Source organism: Danio aesculapii, chromosome 7 (assembly GCF_903798145.1).
Source record: "Danio aesculapii chromosome 7, fDanAes4.1, whole genome shotgun sequence".
In the NCBI taxonomy this organism is placed as follows: domain Eukaryota; kingdom Metazoa; phylum Chordata; class Actinopteri; order Cypriniformes; family Danionidae; genus Danio; species Danio aesculapii.
Genome location: NC_079441.1, coordinates 37,201,811 through 37,225,612, shown reverse-complemented (window position 1 = coordinate 37,225,612; position 23,802 = coordinate 37,201,811). Strand labels below are relative to the sequence as shown.

The window sequence follows — 23,802 nt, the reverse complement described above, 5'->3', positions numbered from 1 at the left end:
CCACTTAGAGCAAATTCGTTCTTCCGGTTTAAAAATAAATTCTGAAGCAATGCCACAGCCCTGGGATCCTTGTGCAAATTCCAGTGTGGAGGTTGGCTGTCGGTACCTGCCGGTACAAAGTGACGTCACTGAGTTTTCAGCATATGTGTTCATTAATTCATGAGAAAGACTTGATTCGAACCAATCTGAACGAGATGCAACTTTATTAATATACATGATATAGTTGAAGACTGTTTTTACCTGTTACAGTGTTCAGAGAGATGCCACGTTGTGTTGCCAACCGTAATTCAAACAAGTATTAGAAGAATTGTTCAGAGACATGGGTGGTCTGCTAACACACGACAAAAATATGTTTGTAAAAAACAGTTTGTACCTGAGAGCTTTTTGCATCTGGAAATGGGGAAATCTGGATTTGCCACTTGTCGTCTTTTTAAAAATAATGCGGTTTCAGTTCTTGTTGATTGTCCAGTCTCTACAGATTTGGTAAGTGTGCGATCAAGGTCCTTTAACAACAGTTTAATTCAACTCAGCTCATTTTTAAGCAATCGGGCATCAAACCACCTTCTCATCACCACACTGCTGAAATGAAACTCAACAATCAGTAAACAACGGCCAGGCGTGTAATCTAAAAACAGCCCTCATCATCACAAAATTCCATTTAGGGCTGTATTTATACACACAATCAAATATTCAACATCTTTTTTTTTCTGCCGTTTCAGGCAAATGTGCCACATGAATTTTAATAAGCTGTGAATAATTTACACACAATATTCTCTCTTCTTGTGGGAACTTTCACATCCCTCCTTTTCACAGACTTGTTCTTCTATTTCACCCACCTCTTCATCTCTCTCATTAATCCAACCATCAATCCAATTATCCGGCTCTTGTTCTTTGTGAATTCTTCCTTGTCATTGCTTCAAAAATGTTTAAACTTTTGAATCTGCTTAAACAGATGTTTTTTGGTAGATACAGCTCTATTTGTCACACTGAACACACACATACATAAGCTGCGTTTGAGTCACACTGCTCTTCTATAACAGTCAAATCTAAAACTGAAATCTTAATTAGTGGCAACAGAGTAAGGGTTGTCCATGAAAGTGTGTGTGCGCGTCTTGCAGCCTTAAAAGCATGTGTGCTAAGCCCCACTAAGCAGCCTAATTTACACATGGTGGATGTGTCTGCTGGGCTAATGTGCATAAAACTGTCTGACTGCACGTCACCACGGGCCTCTGTGATTTGAGGAGAAAGCCATACAAATTCTCCCTTTGACATTACAGACAGACAACAAACTTGACAATGCTCCTCTAGCCACACGTCAGGTTTAATTTATCAAGTTTTTTCACATCACAAGCTCTGCAAATTGCTATATTTTGAAATCATTCAACACAGTTCCCGACTGTGCTCAGAAAGGAACACCGCGCTTCACAAGTGTTTCACATAATTGCATGTGTTTAGATGTTGGGAGCAGTGAAACAGAATGATATGGGTTATTAAGCCTGCCATTCTGTTACAAGCAGATTTCACAGAGTGCCTTGTGAGAAGCTCAAAGTTCATTACTGACCGCCGGTGATGAAGCTGATGTGGTGAAAAGTGGTCACCATTATTTTATCTCTGCTGTGATTTAATGTACAAAAAACTACATATAAAGATTTTAAATAGGTGATAAAAAAAAGAAGCAAAATGACCTAATGATTGAAATATTTGTACAGTCTGACACGGAAAGCCTAAAATACTGAAGACGATGACAAAAAGAGGACTTTAAATGTGTGAATGGTATTATCACTGGATGATATCACTCGAAAAGATGCAGTCAGAGCAAGTAAAATATAAATGGCTCTCGCAGCCATTCACACAAACACTTTTCTCCTCTACAGCCCATGCATGAAGCTCTATTTTCTTAAAAGATCCTGCACAGCATCTCATGCAATCTATCACATCACTTCAGCCTGAGAGAACACAGGAGAGAGCGAGAGATTCAGAAATAACCAAACAGAACACAATGTCTGCAACTGCACTGACCCTCTTTTAGCCTCTTTCTTTGTTTCTTTCATTCATTCATTTTCATTCTCTTTTTCTCCGTCTGTTATTATGTGGAAGACACCATTTTTTGGATATTGTAAATGTTTACATTTCTGTCTGATTTGACTAAAGCCATGTTTTAATTCCTTTGTTCTTGGGCATGCACAAACTTTAAATACTTTATATATACACATCTAAACAATCCCCCTGTAGCTATGTACACACTCTGTTAGAGCTCTCAGGAGCCGTGTGTAGACCCAAGTCAGCCAATCTCCTCTTTTCCTACTGTTACTATAGAGACAGCTTGGATCAGGATTGAATGAAGGAAACGTGAACTTTTCTGGTTGCACAAAACAACTCACATGCTGAAAACAGAAAAGCTCTTCTGCTACCAAAATAGTGCAAGTACTGAACGCAAATAATTCAGATCATTTTAACTCACTGAAGCAGTTAAATTCAATTCACACATCACATCAAAACAGATGAATAAAATAAACAGTCATTAAACATGTTGCCATTAAATGTAGTATATTTTACATATATAGAATGTTTATTTTATAAATTTAATTGAATTTAACACATAATTAACAACATTTCGTTTACATTAATTGTTGATTAAAATAAGTAAAACCAAGTATATGTTGATATTATATATAGAAAAATATTTTAAATGAGTTACCCATTTCAAATAAGAAATTTCAATTTGACGTGGATGAGCCCCCATTTGTTACACCCTGTGGCTCACAAGGATGTAACAACAGCCAAAATTATATATCATAATTTATTAAAGAAACAGTTTTAAACAACTTATTAAAATATGTTAATATCAGTCAGGAGTCAGGGGTGTTTCAGATGTATATGTATGCAGGAATATGTAATAATGGATGTACAAAATAATTAAATATAACAAAACAACAAAAAAAGTCCAGTCCACAGCAGCAGCCTCCTTTAAAATGCCAGCCATGAGATTTTTAAAGTGTCCAGAGAAGCCAATGACAGGTGTTTCCTACAGCAATTAGATTAAGGTGGAGTCAACCCTCAATCCAAACCAGAAGGACTCCCATATGTCCTAGGTTCAAATTTCAGGACCCTCTTATGTGCAGCAGTATCATAATTTACAATGTTAAATTAATTTGACTTCAAAAGAGTTTGGTCAAGGGCCTCACAGCAAGAAGCCTAGGCTGGGTCAGTTGGCATTTCTGTGTGGAGTTTGCATGTTCTCCCTGTGTTCATGTGGGCTTCCTCCGGGTTCTCCAGTTTCCCCCACAAGTCCAAAGACATGCACTATAGGTGAATTGGGTAGGCTAAATTGCCCATAGTGTATGTGTGTGAATGAGTGTGTATGGATGTTTCCCAGTGCTGGGTTGCAGCTGAAAGGGCATTCGCTGTTTAAAACATATGCAAGTTGGCAGTTCGTTTTGCTGTGGCGACCCCTAATTAATAAAGGGACTCAGCCGAAAAAAAAATGAATGAAAGAATAAAGATTTTGGTCAAAATAATAAAAATTTACATTAAAAAAATTACTTTTGCTGTTTTTTTAATAAACTGCTTATTTAAAATAAGCTGAAACAACTAAATTCTTTGTTTTTTTGGGACAACTTAACTGTTTAATGTTCAATCCACCAAAAAAAGTTAACTTAATACCTTCTTGTTGTGCCAACACAAATCAATTGTGTGGAACACAGCATTTTTGTTAGTGTAGGAAAGTTTACATTACGGCATGCTGATAAGTTATCCACAAATCACCTACAGTTCATCCAGTTTTCAGCCATCTGACAAGAGTATGAAAAAATCTTCTAGATGGACATATATGATAAATCATACAGTACGTGCAAAACCAGATATACTGTATAAATGTATGTATAGAGTACCTGTCCAGTAAGAAAAAAATAGAATATTTCTCTGCTGGAGAACCTCCCTTTATATTCACCCCTGGGCAGAGGGGCTACATCATAATGTATGAATGGCTACATGATAATGTATTGGCTACATGAATGACCACACATATGTCATGTGAGTGTGTATGCATGTGCGTATCTAAAGCAGAAACAAAAGAAAAGAAGTTCATGGCAGTTTGTTCAGTTGGCGTTAAGAAAACTGCACAAGTGTTCTGGCATGGCTCCATCTTGAAGTGTCAGAACAGTAGACTAGCACATACAGTACAATGTCCTTTCACTGAGACTCACAAACACTTCTGCAGACACAAGGACCACTCTCAAGACCCTGAACTATAAAAACACACAATAACTGTGGTCACTGCTTCAAAAATAGCTACGATGTAAACCTAAAAGAGAAAATGACTCATTATTTATATATATATTATATAACACAAAAATAAGTTCATTTTATCTATTTATTACTGAAAGATTATGTTCTAGTAACAGAAAAAACTACAAGTATTCAATAACTGATTCAATAATTGACTAAACTGAACATCAACCTTATCTTAACAGTTCCGACAATGATTTGAGTAAGACTGAGTAAGAAGAGTAAATTCTGAAATGTTTTACTTGTATTCCAGTAGTGTCTATGGCATGAAATGGATCTTACCATGCAGATTAGTTTTGCGTTCTACTTGCTTGATCTCACTTTATTTTACCATCTTGTGCTTCTCAGTGAGGTAGTGATTAGTGATTTTCTGCATGTATTTACTCCGCATGAGTCTAGCATCTGTTCTTTCTAATTAGCCACCAGGAGACGGATGAAAAGAGAGAGAGACAAACAGAGAGAGTGAAATGAAATTGAAAGAGAAGGAGTGCAGGCTGAGGAAAGTAGAAAGAGAACATACCAGAAGGTAACAGAAAGAAAGGTAGAAATAAAGGGACAGAAAAATGACTGAAGACATAAAGAGGACAAAAAAGGAGATCAAAAACCGGCGTCCCGAATATATAATCTTTATTATTTGCTGACCTTAATGTCATTTCAAACCTCTTTCTACATGAATGGAATGTGGTTAATTGTACCTTTTTGTGCAATTTGTCTCCATGGGGACCGGGGGCTTTCAAGCTTCAAAGACACCAGAAACGTATCATAAAAATAGTCCACATTACGCATGCATACTAGTAGTTTAAGCCTTTTGTTAGCAACAGATTGAATTATATGTTACTATTCAATGATAATCTTACCCTCCAGCGGGTTATAATCTGCTGTGACCAGATTGAGTCTGAATGAGTGTGAACTGAATAAGCCTGAATTGTGAATAAATCATCATTTCAGAACTAAACTATTCTGAAAACTGTATCAGCTCAAAACACCAGAAGAAAAAAAAGATTCACTCACAAATAAGAAATCATTTCTTTCCTTTAAAGCATGAAGTACTTTTACAATTCTGTTTCTAGTGTTTTTGACCCTATTCATTGCTTTGATTCTAGCAAAATTGGTAAAAATTTCTCCTTTTGTGTTCCACAGTCATGCAAATTTGAAACAACGCAAGGCTGCATGAAAGAACTATTCCTGTATGGCCCACAAAGATTTCTTCAAACACATTTTAAAAGACGGAAGAGTAGGGCACTTCAGCAGAGATGTAAGAACAATTACTGTCTTTGACGAGAGACCAGCCTCTTTTAAATAAAATAAGAATCTAATCCGTTCAATATCACAGCTCAGGGGACTGCATGGTGACTTTTAAACTAATAAAACAGTGCACAAACAATCACAGCACAGACTGACAAGTATTTAGCTGAAGAGGAAAATAAAAAATACTTTTAATCATTTTCTGGTTAAGAATGCAAAGGTCAAACATGCTGTTTCCTTCCCAGCTGCTCTAGTGATATATATTTTATACTGACAGTAAGCAGCGCAATATGACAAAAAACTATAGCAATCCCACAGTAATCAGCAAAACAACCCTGCTTTTCTAATGTAAATAGCTTTGTTCATTACAAAGGGAGCTATTTGTTTTGCCATGCCACTTGCTGCCAGTGAAAAATGCTTTACAGTAGAACGCTCACATGCATTCTCATAAATCAATAGCATGGAGAAAGAGCATTATTGTGGCACTAAATTACACAGTATGGCTAAAGTAGGCCCAGACAGAAACTGTGTGCAGAGGAAAAATTTTTTACAAAGCTCCACAAATGTATATGTTAGTTATTCATAAATGTCTAGACATCCTTCAGATGTACCAGTGCTCTTAGCTTAACATTGACATTCCTTTGGACTTCATATGTAGTTTGTTCACCATAGGCACGATAAGTATGTATATTTCACGTCACCAATATAGACTTACACTTTTATTCAATACCATCCAATCCCACAGATCTCCATTCACACAGACACAAGCAGCATCTGAACTGAAGCGCATTTAAAGAGGGAGAAACACTCACTGTGCCACTGAAACAGCCCTTCCATTTGAAATGTTAATTATAGATCTGCTGAGTGTATGGGGCTTGTGTGTGCCTGGATTGACCTCTCATTAGATATGTCAGACAGGCAAGGTCATTTCATTAGACTGTGTGTATCTGTGCCTGTCAGCATTCTTTCTGTGTGGGGCTTAGACTATCTCTATCTCTGAATCTTTTATAAGTGTGTTAAGGCAAAGCAATCAATGCTAAAACTAACTCCTGCTGTATATGCCTACTTCTCTTTGTGAACCCTCAACTCAGCAGTTCTCAACCTGTTTGACTCCAAGATTCCTTACTGCTCACAATATTTAAACAGCCCATGATTTTTTGATTGTTTGTAAATAAATGGAAAATGTTTTAAAAAACATTGTTTCACCCACAATTGACTCACAATAATAATAATAATAAATAAGATATTTGAAATCTCATAACTAAAAATTACATTCATATACAAATGTCCATGGTCTGATTTTAAGTTTTATGCAACCCAGGCTCATTCTAATTACGCACCCCTATATACACTTCTGCAGAGAGCAAAATACATCCCAGGAGATACCTTTTTACGCAGCTGCTTTTCTCGCGTAAATCCACCAAATTTCACCGCTGTTGACTAACTGACTGACTGACCAACCGACCGATCCCCCAACATCCCCCTTCCCTAAACCCAACGAATAGTATTTTAAAAAGCACCGACTGTTCTTCACCAGACTCGAACCCTGTCGTTGCGGTCAACTCTGCTCTGCATCTCAAGTCCACCAACGTATGTGTCGAGCTACCAGACAAACTGGTAACAGCGGAAAGCACATGCAGGTAAGCTGGTAAGCGAGAAAAGGAGCGGCGTCATATCGCCCCGTATTGTTCCTTTTAAAGACGAAATGTAGCCATACGTAGCTCTCACTACATAATTTGCAATCTCCGAAACGTATATAGGGCTACGTTTTCAGAATGAGCCTTTGTTGGTTTAATAACCTGTCCGTGTCTGAAAACAAAATCGTTTTTTAATATTTTATTTTACTTTTTTCATTTTTATTCAAAGATATACATAAATTAAATGACATAAAATCAAATGTAACTGGGTCAAAATCATTTTTTTAAAATTAGCATCAATTATGTGAATTAAGGGTATGCATTAAAATGTGAACTGTATTTATTTCTATGGCATTTGGCGTATTTAAATAATATTAAGTCATGTTGAGATCCCCTTAAATCAGTGCCCTACCTAAGAAGCACCCCTCTAACTTCAATGTTCAATCTAAAGCGCATTGTAAGGACACAAAGCACTTATTAGTATGTGAATTGCAAGTCTCACCTTTACTTTTTCCTGCAGTTTTCCCAGGTTTACAGTGCTTTCTATGATGCGTGTGAGGACGCCCTGCTTGTCTTTCTCCAGAGTTGAAGCCTGAGGATGGAGAGAGGGAAGAGGAAGGGTTACACAGCTACAGGAAGGCAGGTAGAGGAAGAGGAGGACGATCATCATTGAAAAGGAATTGTAAGGACAAGAGCAAGGAGAAAGAAACAGTAAGAGGGGAGATGTAACTTTGATAAAAGTGGTAAAATGGCAAAGCAAGAGCAGTAGCGCAAATCTTTCAAAGTTTACCTAGACTTATGGATACAAGCATTTTGTTGAGTACAAACATTTTTTGAAGCAGTAGTAAGGCTCACAGTCTGAAAAAAAGAGGAGTATGAAACTTTTATAATCCTCAAGCTTAAGGCTCAGCCTCAAAAGTTGTAGGGAAAAAGGTTTGATGCAGAAAAATGAATTCAGTGTTTTCTTAACTAAAATGTGCTTTGTTAAAGGGATTGTTCACCCCAAAATGAAAATTTACTCACTATTTACTCTCCTTTAAATGCTTCTAAACATTTATGAATTGATTTCTTCTGTTGAACACAAAAGAAGATACTTCCATAGTAGAAAAAGCAAATACTGTGGAACTATGGTTACAGGTTTTCAGCATTCTTCAAAATATCTTCTGTTTGAGTTACTTTCTTCTATTGAACACAAAAGGTTTAGAATAAGTAAAGGGTGAGTAAATGATGATGGAACTTTCAGTTTTGGGTTAACTGTCCCTTAACAGAGAGCACCAGGAGTTGTGAATTTAAGATGAGGAACATTGTGAACCATTGACAAAACAGTAATTTGGGCTTGTTTAAAATGTTGACCATAAATTCAGCAATTATTTTGTCTTGTGGGGTATAATGTATGTAATTATGTGAAATGACTTATTCAGAACAGTACTATAAAAAAAACATGCACATTTTATGGCCCATATTTATTTTAATAATGTCTATTCCTCAAGACATCGGTATACTTATGAGCCAAACTGAAAATGAATGTACAGTGTCCTGGATAATAACTTCCAACTGGTACATTATTGAAAAGCACTGTAATGACAGTAAACATCTTATGAAGAATTTTCTCTTATTAATAATGTTGACGATTCTAAAAAAACAACCATTTTCAGCCATTTATAACTGCAGTAATCCATAATGTTGTGCAATAATTCCTAAAATGTACAGACAAACTGGTGAAGAAATTCTCTGTTTTAATGAGCTGCTGCTGGAAAGCACAGATCAGAACTAAAATATACCAAAGATCAAGACATAAGAAGATGTAAATAGATAGCTGCTCGCACAGCATGCGTGTGAGCTTCTGTAGGATTACCATGAGCATGAGCTGGTCTCTTTCATGAGTGGTTTTCTCTGCAAGCGTGACGATGTTGGCAAGGTACTGATGAGCGATGAGCTCCTTTTCTAAAGAGTCTTCAACCTGTTGCTTCAGAACACTTATACGCCTTTGAGCCTTCCTAAAGTGGGTGGAGGGGTGAGAGAGAAAGAGACATGTTTAAAATGGAAAACAAAAAATCTAATACAAGTCAATTTTTAAAAACCATACAGCTGGGTCTTATACCAAATTTTAAGTGAAGTTTATTTATAAGCTAATTTCGAGAGGATCACATGTTCAATTTAATTTATGATTCACCAATCAGATGATTCCTAAGCCACTATAAATACCCTGAGTTCCAAATGACAGCCATCTTCGTTTTGAAGAATCCCCCCTTCCACGCCTATTCCTCCTCTATTCCTAGATGGGTGGCACGGTGGCCCAGTGGTTAGCACTGTTGCCTCACAGCAAGAACGTCATTAGTTCTGGTCCTTACAAAGCCAGCCAACATTTCTGTGCGGAGTTTCCATGTTTCCCTGTGCTCACATGGGCTTCCCCCGGGTTCCTCCCACCATCCAAAAACATGCAACTTAAGTTAACTGACTAATCCAAATTGGCACCATAGAGATGCTCCTAACTAAGTAGTTACCTCCTAAGAGCAATCACTATCTGTTCATTGGCTACCGCAGCAGGGGAGTTCTCAAGATCTACCTGAGCTCAAATTAGCCTCTCACCTTGCAAACGGGAGGGAGCCCCGGGCTTGAGGATCTTTTGAGCTCAGGGCTCTCTCCCGGGACAGCATGTCAAACAAGCTTTATAATCAATCATCAGCTTAGTGTGAACTCACGTGCTTATGATTGTCCACGGCTGGTCCACATCAGCTCACGATTGATTATCCAATCAGATGATTCCTAACTCACTATAAATAACCAGAGTTTTCTTATCTCAATATCTTCATCTTGAAGAATCTCCCCCTACCCACCCTACTCGCTCTCCTTTCCAGATGGGCGACACGACGACCCAATGATTAGCACTGCTGCCTCACAGCAAGAATGTCTCCGGTTAAAGGCCCTTCTAACCGATTGACATTTCTGTGCAGAGTTTGCTCGTTCTCCTCGTGCTCGCGTGGGTTTTGCCCAGGTTCTCCGATTTCCTCCCACAGGAACACACAATCTAATTAAATTAAACTTACCAAATTGATACCATAGCCAAGCTCTTAGCAAGTACACCTCTCCTCAGCCATCCTAAATCTGTCATTAGACAGAAATAAGCCAGGGGGAGTTCACAGAGATTTACCTGAGCTCAAACTCCCCTCTCGCCCTGCAAACGGGAGGGAGCCCAGGGCTCGAGGATCTTATAAACTCAGGCTCTCTCCCGGGACAGCATGCCAAACAAGCTTTATAATCAGTCATCAGCTAAGTGTGAACTCTTGAAATTTTGTGTAAAGGAGAAAGATTAAGACATCAATTTAATAAGCGATATCTAAAATACTGCTCTACTCAGGACAATTTGTGACACTGACTCTGTCACGGACCTTTATTCAACAGTTCATTTGTGCTCTCACTTGAATACTTCCCTCAAGCAGAGAAAACATGGATCCTCAGGTTGCATCAAGTACTTGAAAATTTTGTTGAAACAGTTATAGTGACACATCCAAATTGTAATATATCCTGTAATTCATGCCTTTTTTACATAATTCACTACATAACATGTTCTGCTGATTACAAAAAAGAATTCTTTTTTTTTGGCAATATTTTTTCATGGAATCAATACTTTCTGTCGGAAATCAATATTCTGTAGGAATCAATATTTTCAATAAATTCTAATTAACTTAATTCATCAAGGAATAAAAAAATGATACAAAAATACTAGCCAGTGCAACGTATGTCAACCTTGACAACAATACATGTTTCCTGAGCATCAAATCTGCATTTCAGACTGATTTCTGAAGTGCCACGTCACACTGAAGGCCAGAGAAAAATATCTGAAAAATTCAGTTTTGCTATTGAAGAAATAAATACAATTTTAAAAAGTAAAAAAAAACATTTATTTAAAATATATATATATATATATTTTTTTTTTTTTTTACAGTTTTACAGTATTATTATTTTTTTTATATAAATACAGCATAAAGTAAGCATAGAAAAATTTTATAAAAAAATAATCAAATAACTTTAAATACTGGAACAGTGTATTTTTGTAAATAACAAAAGGTTATAAAAGTGAGAAATTTAATAAACACTGTACCTTCACATTCGCTCAAACTAGGGCTGCACAATATACTGTTTGCACAGAAAACCATAAAGTACGTGTTTATTTCACTGTAATATTTGCGCCTTTGTGTTTATTTATGGCTGTACTTTGTTTGTTATATGTATCTACAAAATAATCCCAGTCAATCTAAAGTTTATTATATGACTTGGCAAATAGAGCAATTTAAGTAATCTGGTGAAACTGTAATTATATTGCAATATATACTGCACAGAAAAAAAATATTGCAATGTCAAATTTTTCCAATATCGTGCAGCCTAACTCAAACTCTCCTCTCCTATCATTTAAATGTATTCCTTAGTCTTGTCCTTTTTAACCACTAAATGAGTGACCTAAATCTTTCAGCAATCAGCTCCCCTGCATTAGAGTTTACTGCTGTTGGTCGTTTGTTTGATTTAGAGTCTCTTTCTCATCTCTCCTGTAACATAGAAGAACCGTCAGGAAGTGTAATAGCTGCTGTTTCTGCAGCCCTCTGGCCAAAATAATCTGTGTCTGCTTCTATGGCCTATTACTCATCCTGATCTTCTTCCTCTCAGCTAAACATGATCTTGCAGTCAGAAACATCACATTTCAATATTGTCACTTCACAGAGTATCCTAAAATTTAATGCTTCTTGATGCAGTGTTTTCAAATGCTGAAATGCAGAGCTTCAAATAAAGTTTTGGCATCAACTCATCATCCATTCTAAAATTACCAGAATAAACAGCCTGGCCCCAACTGAATACAGAGTTTTAAGACCACTTCAAGACTCACTTCATTGTTCAAACTAAAGGCCACAAGCACTCATTCTTGCATCTCTTTCCAACTCTGTCTTTCACATGCCTTATTCAGTTAGACAAAAAAAAAAATCAACCCTAATCTGTATTTTCTGATTGTATTATAAGATTGATTTCACCAAGTAGGACATGTTCCTGGATTAACATCTATGTTGATCCTGGAACAATATCCCAATCATCCAGAATTAAGGGATGTGTTTACAGTTTATATTAAGTTTAGGCTTATGGTTATGTTTATGCACTTCTTCATGATTGTTATCCAACTATTATTCCCCTCTGATTTTGGGAATAATTTACAGTTATGAATGGGTTTTGGGTAGAGAATAAGTACGAATTACAATTTCAAACAAAAATGACTACTTGGCAAACTTGGCAAAATCACACCCACCTTGTATTATAATAGAAATTATGGGAAATAATTATACATCATCATTATACCACCGCTAAAACAACTAATGCTATGATAGCATCAACATTTGCACAGTGCTGTACACTGATTAGTTGACTTTAAAAAAAGATAGTAAACCTGTTGCCTTATAATTATTATAATTATGTGCATAATTATAAAAGTTAATCAATGGGTTTACTGCCTTTTGTAAAGTAAAATCAAGTTGTTGATTTTAAGGCAATGGTTTTACTTAATTTTTGTCAAGTAAGGCCCCGGTCAGATCACACAATTTTGGCATGATTTCCTTGACGTAGGGTGTCGTGGGGAGTCGTAAATGACAAATGAGCGCCGTGTCACAACTTAATCGTTTCTTCTCGTGTAATGTGGCATAGTTCACGACAACCGATACAATGTCTGCGACGCCTCACGACACCATCGCAGAAAGTATAGTATGTTGAATTTTTTTTCTCATTCTTCACGACGAGTTCTTTCACATGGGTGACACTGTGCAATAGGAGCACATAATTTCTCGGTTATATCAGCGGTATATCAGCTGCCATTAATGCACCGGTCGGGTAATCAAAAAACAGGCTGCATATTTACTTATGGGTGGGTCACGGGTGGATAAGATCAATCATTGGTTATGCAAACTTTAGCTACCTTTTCTAAAACATTAATGTGTTTTAAGCAATTTTATCTGACAAACTGGCACAAATATGCAGACACCTCCATTATCACAACGAGTTTCTGAGTTCTCTCCTCCTTCTCAACAGAGTTCATTCTTCCGAGGTAATCTGCGAACATGTTCAGTGCTGCAAATACATTGCAAAAGCTTTTACTGCTTATTAAAATTTGTCCTTAATAGTGAAAAGTTTAATATAGGCTTCTCTGAAACTGTGAATATTTCACTTTAATTTTATTTAGGCTAGATTATTATTTTATTTAACAAACCAATACAATCTCATGGCAATTCGTGTTCATATAGCGGACTTGTTTTAAAGCACATCACCTCAAATGTTATTTGTTACTCTTGTTTATAGATAACTGACCAACAAAAGATTCTGTACATTAAAATTAAGCTAAAAATGATAGCAAACGGAATTTGTTTCAGAAAGATATGCTTTTCCAAGAAAAATATGCAAATTCTATTTTTGTTTGTGCCCCTCCACTATTCAACTACACGGGTGGATGATTTGTTTCTCTCTGAAAAAAATAAGGATTTAATGAATGCTTCACTGTGATTGCATCACAGATCTCAGTTATATATTTGCTAATATTTTAATATGTCATTATTTTAAAGGTTATATCTTGAGCATCTGATTTTTCCTTGCTGCTGCATTTGTGCTTTCATTTTTCTGTTTCACTCACAGCAAGTTCAGGCGAGGGATTGCTTAATAAGTAACCCATGGCAGGAAAATATACATTTAGATTTTAAAGAAAATATCTTAATATTAAGGAATCATAAGTTTGATCCTATCCATGTCGTAAGGAATGCCCTTAAATAAAGTAGTTATTAGTTGTCAGCAAGCATCAGTGTTTATTGAGATTGAAATAAGATTAAAAAAAATTAAATTGAGATAAGAAATATCAAAGTCTCTTTAAGGCATTGTATTCTATAGTCTTTGGAAATATTGTTATAGCAACACAGATGTCACAGAATGACTGATCATGAAGGAATGTGTAGTTTGGCACATTTGTTACCCACGACTAGTCAAGATTTTATCAAGAAAAAAAAATATATATATATATATTTTTTTTTGCATAACCTGACATAGTGACTTATGAAAGCGACAATAAAAATTGTGTGATCTGACCGGGGCTTAAAGTAACTAAACGCTTTTTAGAGTGTACAGTATGTTCTGCATATTACTGTTTGTATGTGCACCTGTTAGCTTGCTGTGACAGCTGTTGCTCAGTTTCCAGGTGTTTGATGTGTGTGTTAAGGTTGGTTTTGTCTAGCAGCAGGGTCTTTCTCTCCATCTCCAGTGCACTCAAGCGAACCTGCAGATCTTCTACCTCACAAGTCTTCACCTTCTCATGATCCTGCAGCTGTCTGGAACCCAAACACACACTGAATGAGTGAAAGACTAATAGATTAAAGCACAGAAGTAAATTCGCCTTCACGAATGAGGTAAACAGCATTGCTATTCAAAGGTGCATTCAGCAATCTGAAATGGAATTTTGCAATAAACTGTGTTCAGTTAAATATGCTTCTCTATTAAGAGTTACCTGTGATTATTATTATAAACGAATGAAAGTAAATGAGTTCCATATAAACTAATGTTGAAAGAATTTGAATGTCTATTTAATGAAGAAAGAAAATAATGAGATCATTTTAAAAAAAACTTACAAAAGGATCTTTCATTGTGTGGAAACCACTTGCATTTTTGTGGCAACTGTCTGTATGTCTGAGTGTGTGTGAATGGGTTTTTGTCCTTGCATGTGGTGAGCACATCTGTTCTTTATGTTTTCTATATCTTTGTTACCTCGCCAACCCAGACAGTGCATATAATATAAATATGAAGGCTGTTTCTTTTGCAATTCACTCCATGAGGTTAAGAAATTGGAAAAAAAATTATTTGTCTCTCTTCTCCTGAAGTAAAATCTGGTAGGTAGGTAGTACACTAAGCTTCCTTCACTCAATACAAGCCCATTCATGCCTCCACAATTCATCAATAGCAATGAATGTCTGTGCTTGATACTATTTGGTCTGTTCTTTAGAGTGTTTTTTTATTTTTTATCCTGCCACAGAGACTAATCAACTAGAAAAAAAACAGAATATGTTAAAAACAGATAGAAATAGTTTCGTTTCTTTTTTCAAAGAAACTCCATAACACACTTCTGAATACTGAATACTTCTGAATACTCCAAATTTGTATCCCATTAACATTGTAAAAGACAAGGTACAGTGCTAAATATCCAATATAAAACAACAGTTAATCTGCTGCATGAATTCAAAGCAATGACAGAAAGAGGTAGGGTACAAAACACCTCAAAATTATTTATGCATCATCAGACAACATAAAAATGTGCAACAGTGCAAAAAAGTGTGAAAATGCTAAATGTTTTGCACTCTTGGGGCTCTACTTTAATGATCTAGGCGCAAAGTCTAAAGTGCATGGTGCAAAAGCATTTAGGGGGTGACCGAATCCACTTTTGCTATTTTAAGGATGGAAAAATATGCTTTTGCACCATGACACATGGTCTAACAGGGTTGAGCTTATTCTCTTCATGAGTTATGGGTGTGTTTAGAACATAACATGCATTAAACCAATCAGAGTCTCATCTCCCATTCCCTTTATGAGTCAGTTGCGTCATGCCATGGCGAATTTGCTATTTACATGGTGGATTTTGTTAGTATAAAAACTGAATGTTTCACTAGCAAGAAAATAGTTAAACAGACCATCTGCAGCACGAGAATTAAGAACAAGCCTCCTCCATTCGGCCTCTTTATTTTCTTTTTACTTTACTTTTACTCTTTACTTTACTTCTTTACATTAGTGGATAAGGAAACGATGTTTTACAGACTCCACTGAAGATATCCATTAGCCTACATATTTAATTTAGTTTGTTAAGCACAAAGATTTGTTTCAAAACTATTTATCAATTCCGTTCTAATATCCAGCAAACTAATAAATGAACAATAATAACGTAGTGTGGTCAAAAACGGAGTTATATCCAAACACACGTCCTGTTCTTATACCCCATATGGTGATGCTACATCTCCAAAACCCGAATGATGGACAAATAAACTTGCTTTTATTAAAATATAAATATGCATATAATAAATAATCCTGCTAATAATAACAACATTATTCAAATACACATTGTTATGAATAAACTGAAAAAGCCCCCCTACATAAAGAATGCATGGAGGCAGTGGTTTTTATATTTATGTAGTAAATAATTATTTTTGTAACATTTTAATCCTTTAATTTTTTTCATATGTAAAGATATTTGTGTATTGCTGTACATCCTGTGTCTATTCAGCAATGTGTACGCATTTTGGACCTGCATAGGCGCACAACTAACACACTCTGTGCTGGACTTTTGGACAATAGCGGAGTCTATTTCAGTTCCTCAAAATAGCAACACATCAACAATGCGCCTTAACACACCTCCTTTTCAGACCAGCACACCCATGAGTCCACAAAGTGGTGCAAATGGATTTGCTATTTAAACATCGTGGCACAAAACAAGAAAATTAAGGTTGCGCTGGTCTGAAAATAGCAACAAACCACACCAAACACGTCTTGCACCTTATTATGCTGAGTGTATGATGAGGCCCTTGCACTTTTTTGGGACTGTTGCACTAACATGAAATGCATTTTTTGTACCTTTTGAGTTTATCGGTGACAGTGTGGTGTTCGGCCAAGCTCAGGGAGTGTTCTAGAGCCAAGCGCACTCTCTGAAACTCTGTCTTTAGGGCACGATGCTCTTTACGCTCCACCTCCAGCTCTTTTTCCAGAGACTGCTTCTCTGCCTCCAACAACATCACTCTTTTGGACACCTTGCACACTGTACACAAACACGGGGGTTTTATGTTTGTTTCTATATGAATAATAAGCATGCAGGATATGCCGGATAAAGGCGCTAAAGAAAAAGAAACATAGACAACACAGAGTATGTGGAGTGTCTGCTCCCTAAGGTAAAGCATCATTAAGAAAGAATCTCCTCAATCTCCTAAACAGCACTAAGGTACAAACTGAGGGTTTTGCATAATCTCCTGGCTTCTAGATTCTGAAATAAAGACTTTAAGATGCTCATGTGTCTCCTGCAGAGCAGTGGTTCTCAACCTTGAATGTCCCCTGGTGTCCAACCAATTATGGATTGAATTGTCTGGGCTTCATAACTCTGTACTCCTACTGTGTGTTGTCAATAATTACCTCACTTTGCTTATTCTCACAGTGCCTAATTTTATCACAACTCTAATAGTATAACTGATGCTTGCACCAGTTTTACACATTTTCACTAGACACTTTCTTATGATCACTCAACATCACACACACACACACACACACACACACACACACAAACACAAACCCACTATGCATTTATATAGTGAAGTTTCACACAGGTGAGTGACCCTGACAAACCATCTGCAGAAACACTCTGGATTGGTAACACTTTAAAATAATAGCGCATTAGGTAATGTTTGTTAATGTATTTATGAAAAAGCAATGATTGCATCCAAGCACAACTTTAGATTTAAATAATGCATTAGTAAATGATGTACTGTGATGATTAATAAACGCTGTATATGATTGTTCATACATTCTTCATGTTAAAAAAATACATCAACCAACCACATTAACTAATGGACCATTCTTTTTTGTTTAAAAGTGTTACCCAGACATTTCCTGTCTGCCATTAGTCAGTCAAGCCTATTCACACCCAAGACGATACCATGGCTGCAGCAACCCCATTAGTATTACACAGTGCTGTACTTAGTTACCTTGCTGGGAACTATTTTTCCTAATTATTCCAAAAGAATGACAGTAAAATTCAGCCATATCAGCCTAGAAAATAGCATCTGTTCATCCTCCATCAGTCTTAGTACTCAATGCAACTTAGAGTCAACCTTTACATAGGAAAATTATTGAAACTCTTTTTAAATTTCTTTGAGCGAGATGCTAATGGTCTAATCCGATTCAATGATTTATGCTAAGCTAAGCTAAAAGTACTACCGGAGTCCAGGAGATCGGCTGAATGGAAAAAATGGCTGAAAAAAAAATGGCAAATCTTAACTGTTTAACTCTAGGTGACTTGTAAAATAAGCCTATTTCCAAAAAAGTGGAGTGTTCCTTTAAGATGGTTTTGTTGTGAACAAAATAGTTGTGAGCTGCTGTTAGATGAGGCCACATCTGCTATCAGACTACACCACTTAAACTCAGATTAGCTGCTTTTGTACAAAAAAATGCATTAAGAGTTATGAATAAGGTTATAAAGTGTACTTCTGTGTGCCATACCTTCTTGTGTATGTTTGCTGTGAGCTTCTTTAGCTTTGGCATGCTGTAATTCCAATTGCTCTATCAAAACTTGATTCTCCTCCAGCACTAAGCGAGCCTGTTCCTGCAGCTGCCTCCTACACACACACACACACACACACACACACACACACAACACACACACACACACACACACACACAACACATACACCTGTGTGAATGAGCAATGCGGCTGACAACAGCGACAAGAGATCCTTCACTGATGAAGATGACAAGCTGACAGTGAACAGCTGGAAATGATAACAGACAAAGACAGAATTCAGAATACTGTCACTAGAACTTCTCTAGGACATACAAATTAATTCCAGTTAATCTTACTGAGCTCTGAGTTAACACACACAAATCAATTAGCTCAATGAAAGGGTTTAAATAATGACATTGTGGGAAAAAAAGGAGCATTTCTGAAATGAAAGTTTTCTTTTTCATTTTCATGCTGATATTCTCATCAAAGGAAGAAAAGATTGATCTCTCCATTCACTTACAGTACAAACACACAATTTGTATTTGGATCCTGGAGAATTTTTACTGTTTGTCCAACGTGCTGATGCAGACATTGCTTCCATGGCAACATAGACCTAAATTTTGCTTTAAAAGAGACAACCTGAAGGAGACGAAAAATAAAAACTAAAAGAAAGGAGGGTGTCAAAAATGTTTGTGCAGAGTGTTCTTGGAAATGATGATGAATTAGATTATTAATATACTATTCAATGGCATGAATGTTTTCAGTAATGTGAATTCTTGCAAATGAGCTGATTTAAGAACAAAGCTGATTGTTTAGTTGCCATTCTGATTACACTCTCCATGCACAATTACACTGTAAGCTCACTCTAGGTCATATCATAAGGTCAATTATCAAATGGCAACCACTGCATTCATTTGTTTTTCCAAGTACACTACCTGACAAGTCTTGTTACCTATCCAAGTTTTAGGAACAACAAATAATAACTTGACTTCTAGTTGATCATTTGGTATCAGAACAGGTTTATATGAAGGCTCTAAATCCTCTAGATTACAATTGTTTTACCAAAATAAAATATGATCATGCATAACTTTTAATTATCTGATAAGGACAGCAAGGTCAAAAGTTTTGTCACTTAACATAAATAATGTACAGTATAGAATATAAAGTCATGGTGCAGTGGGAAAATATTTCATATTGTGTATGACTCCCATGAGCTTGGAGGACTGCATCCCTACATCTCTGCAATGACTCAAATAACTTATTAATAAAGTCATCTGGAATGACAAAGAAAGCGAACCTTTCGGACTCCCAGAGTTCATCAAGATTATTTGGATTTATCTTCAATGCCTCATCTTACCCCAGACATGCTCAATAATGTTCATACCTGGTGACTGGGCTGGCCAATCCAGGAGCACCTAGACCTTATTTGCTTTTTTGTGGAGGCAGTATAAGTGAATGAGTGTATGGGTGTTTCCCAGTGATGGGTTGCAGCTGGAAGGGCATCCACTGCGTAAAACATATGCTGGATAAGTTGGCGGTTCATTCCACTGTGGTGACCCTAGATTAATAAAGGGACTAAGCCAAAAAAATGAATAAATAATTTTTGGTTTTCAAACCTACACATCTGATTCATTCTCACTCTTATTCTCATAACTTCAGACCCATGACTGCCAGCCATTCACAGGCAGGACCATGAGACGCTATCAATTGTGTGATAAGAGCATGGCTAGCAGAGTGAAGCATGCCTCAAGGACAAGATGCCCTGTGTTTGTTATCACCCTAGAGACTATCACAATCCCCTTCGACAAATTCACTTTCAGCTTGTTCCCTAAATTTCTTAAAATATTATTCACAGAAGGAACGTCAGCACATGTCCACTGTGATTTTATTCCCAAGTGCACAAAACAAACATATGCACACGTTTACGTTACCCAGAAACAAACTTACCATTCTTTGTTGCTGACAGTACTGCTTTTGCTGACCTGAGCATTAAGTTTCTCATTTTCCTGAATGACCTCCTCTGCACGCACTCTTAGACTCTGTAGTTCTTCCTGTCAAGAGAATTTTTGTTTTATTTTGCTTTGAAAAAAAAAAAAATCACAAACTGCTATAATGCTTTAGGTAAGCTTATTTATATGCATGAACATCCTCTGGTGCATCTGCTAATGTATTCATCTCAGTCAGAGTTCATCTGAAACTTCAGCAGATCTGCACAAACCAAAAACCATCTCCAATGCTTAGCAGACTCTCAAAATAATACTCCAGAATGACACTCCTTTCAGAAGATTCCAAGATAAGAGCGACTGAGTTTGGTTTTTAAAGAACTAATAAACCTGCAATATATTACATAAGGCGATAGTTCACTCAAAACACTGAAAATTCTGTCATCATTTACTCGCCCTTTACTTAACTGTTTCTTTCTTCTGTTGAACCTGTTGGAAACCTGTAACCATTGACTTCCATAGTATTTGTTTTCCTACTGTGGAAGTCAATGGTTACAGGTTTTCAGCTTTTTTTTTATTATCTTCTTTAGTGTTCAACAGAAGAAAGAAACTGATAAATGTTTGAAACCACTTGAAGGTGAATAAATGGTGAGCAATTTTTGGGTGAACTATCCATTAAATATCAGAAATAAATGTATTTATTCAACCATTGCCTACAAAATGAGGTGGTAAAAATCATTGTTAATCCCTTTAAAACATAAAATGTAACTGAGTGGAAAATCTTTAAATTCATGGCAGGTAGGTATAGCGGGAATCCTGGCTGCACTGCAAGTGTGTTAGGAAGAGAGAGACTGAGATTAAGTGAAAACGAGAAGTGCATGTGTGTGTGTGTGAGAGAGAGAGAGAGAGAGAGAGAGAGAGAGAGAGATAGAGAGAGAGAGAGAGAGAGAGGGAAAGAGAGAGGGGGAGAGATAGTCATAGCCATAGTCAGAAAGCCTACATAGATCGTGTGTTTAGTGCAGTTATTTTTCCTGCATCATTCTCATATTCTCATTTTATGTCTAGACTATTAAGCTAGTTGTAGACTCTCTCGTTGGTAATATCATCTGTGATTCTTCTGGTATATACCATGATATGACTTTCCCTTTTTTACACAGAAACATACACAAACTCACCTCACAGGACTTGAGGAGTTTGTCTTTGGCATTCAGATGGTCCTCATAGGCCAGAAGCAGGGGTGATAAATATTTCATATCCAGCTAAAGGCAATAAAAAGCTCAGCTATAGCATTAAACAAAGCTATTACACATCGGTGAAAGATGAGTCCCATTTTGGTGTCTGCCTCAAATTACAAGTGCAAAAGTTATTTTATATAAAAGAAATAATGATTTTAAAAATAAAATGCCAATATATGATTATAACAATGTTCCATTATCATTCACTGTAACATACACTCACTGGCCACATTATTAGTTACACCTGTCTAACTGCTAAAGACTGGTTCCAGCTGACAGAAAGACAACAGTAACTCAAATAACCACACGTTAAAACGAGGTATGCAGAAGAACATCTCTGAATGCACAACATGTCCAACCTTGAGGCGGATGGACTACAGCAGCAGAAGACCACACCAGGTGCCACTCCTGTCAGTTAAGAACAGGAAACTGAGGCTACAATTCACACAGGCTCACCAAAATTGGGCAATAGAAGATTAGGAAAATGTTGCCTGGTCTGATGAGTCTCGATTTCTGCTGCAACATATGGATGGTAGGGTCAAAATTTGGCAACAACAAAATGAAAGCATGGACCTATCCTACCTTGAATCAACGGTTCAGGCTGGTGGTGGTATCATTTGTACCAATTGAGCATTGTGTCAACACCACAGCCTACCTGAGTATTGTTGCTGACCATGTCTATCCCTTTATGACCACACTGTCCCCATCTTTTGGTGCTACTTCCAGCAGGAATACATACCATGTCATAAAGCGCAAATCATCGCAGACTGGTTTCTTGAACATGACAATTACTTCACTGTAATCAAATGGCCTCCACAGTCACCAGACCTCAATCCAATAGAGCACCTTTGGATGTGGTGGAACGAGAGATTTGCATCATGGATGTGCAGCTGACAAATCTGCAGCAACTGCATGACGCTATCATGTCAATATGGACCAAAATCTTTGAGGAATTTTCCAGTACCTTGTTGAATCTATGCCACGAAGAATTAGGCAGTTCTGAAGGCAAAAGGGGGCCCAACCTGATACTAATAAGGTGTACCTAATAAAGTGGCTGGTGAGTGTATATTATGTAAAAATAAAATGAAGAAATCCTGACCTGTGCAAATTAAATACATAAAAGAATAAGTGATTTTATTAGATTTGAAACAATTAAAAAATCTTGCTGAAAAATGAGTAAATCTAGCAGTTTCAAGGTAAGTGACAAAATAAAAAGATTTCAAATGACTTGGTATTTAATTAATACATTGACGCTGTACTGCAATGCGTAAGAGTATTTTAAAACTGATTCTATTTTAAGATCTATTTTCTGATTGTATTTTAAAAACGATTCTAAATTTGCCTGACAGATTTTGTCGATAAAAAATGTTTTGTTTTTGTTATTTATTTGCTCAGAAAATGTAAACAGGAGCATTCCGATGTCCTGAAATCATGCTGTATAACACTTATATTGTTTCAAGAGTTCACACTTAGCTGATGATTAATTATAAGCTTGTTTGGCATGCTGTCCCGGGAGAGAGCCCTGAGCTCATAAGATCCTCGAGCCCGGGGCTCCCGTTGCAAGGCGAGAAGGGAGTTTGAGCTCAGGTAGATCTCGAAAACTCCCCCGCTGTAATAACCAATGAACAGCCAGTGATTGCTCTTGAGAGATAACCATTTACTAGGAGCATGTCTATAGTGCCAGTTTGGATTAGTCAATTAACTTATGTTGCATGTTTTTTGGACGGTGGGAGGAAACCGGGAAACCCGGGGGAAACCCAGGTGAGCACGGGGAGAAAATGCAAACTCCGCACAGAAATGTCTGCTGGTTTGGTAAAGCCTAGAACCAGAGACATTCTTGCTGTGAGGCAACAGTGCAAAGCACTGGGCCACCGTGTCACCCATCTAGGAAGAAGGAGGAGTAGGGGTGGATGGGGGGATTCTTCAAAACGAAGATAGCGGTGGTACATAACCCAGGGTATTTGTAGTAGCTTAGGAGTCGTCTGATTGGTGCATTGAGAATTGAATAATGCGGATCCAGCCGCTAGCAATCATAAGCACGTGATCCTCTCGAAACTTGTTTATAACTAAACTTCACTTAGAAGATTTGATTTCTCTTGACACTTTTCTGCAACTAGTATTTTGTTTTGTTATAATGAGAGGGTTTTTGATATAAGATGTACAAAAATTGTTCTAACTTTAATTAGGGTGCTTTT

The 23,802-nt window shown here is 36.9% G+C and overlaps 1 protein-coding gene across 2 annotated transcripts in view; it reads right to left on the bottom strand.

Moving 5' to 3' along the window:
- cep89 (centrosomal protein 89) overlaps positions 1 to 23,802 on the bottom strand; it is a 99,265-nt gene that overhangs the window by 51,729 nt on the left and 23,734 nt on the right. For both annotated transcript variants that reach the window (XM_056461821.1, XM_056461822.1), the window contains 7 exons: positions 21,548 to 21,631; positions 20,377 to 20,480; positions 18,429 to 18,544; positions 16,797 to 16,977; positions 14,345 to 14,512; positions 9,025 to 9,166; positions 7,672 to 7,761 (listed from right to left, as the gene is read on the bottom strand). In XM_056461821.1, the coding sequence (XP_056317796.1) occupies positions 7,672 to 7,761; positions 9,025 to 9,166; positions 14,345 to 14,512; positions 16,797 to 16,977; positions 18,429 to 18,544; positions 20,377 to 20,480; positions 21,548 to 21,631 (885 nt within the window). The remainder of the gene's footprint in view (positions 1 to 7,671; positions 7,762 to 9,024; positions 9,167 to 14,344; positions 14,513 to 16,796; positions 16,978 to 18,428; positions 18,545 to 20,376; positions 20,481 to 21,547; positions 21,632 to 23,802) is intronic.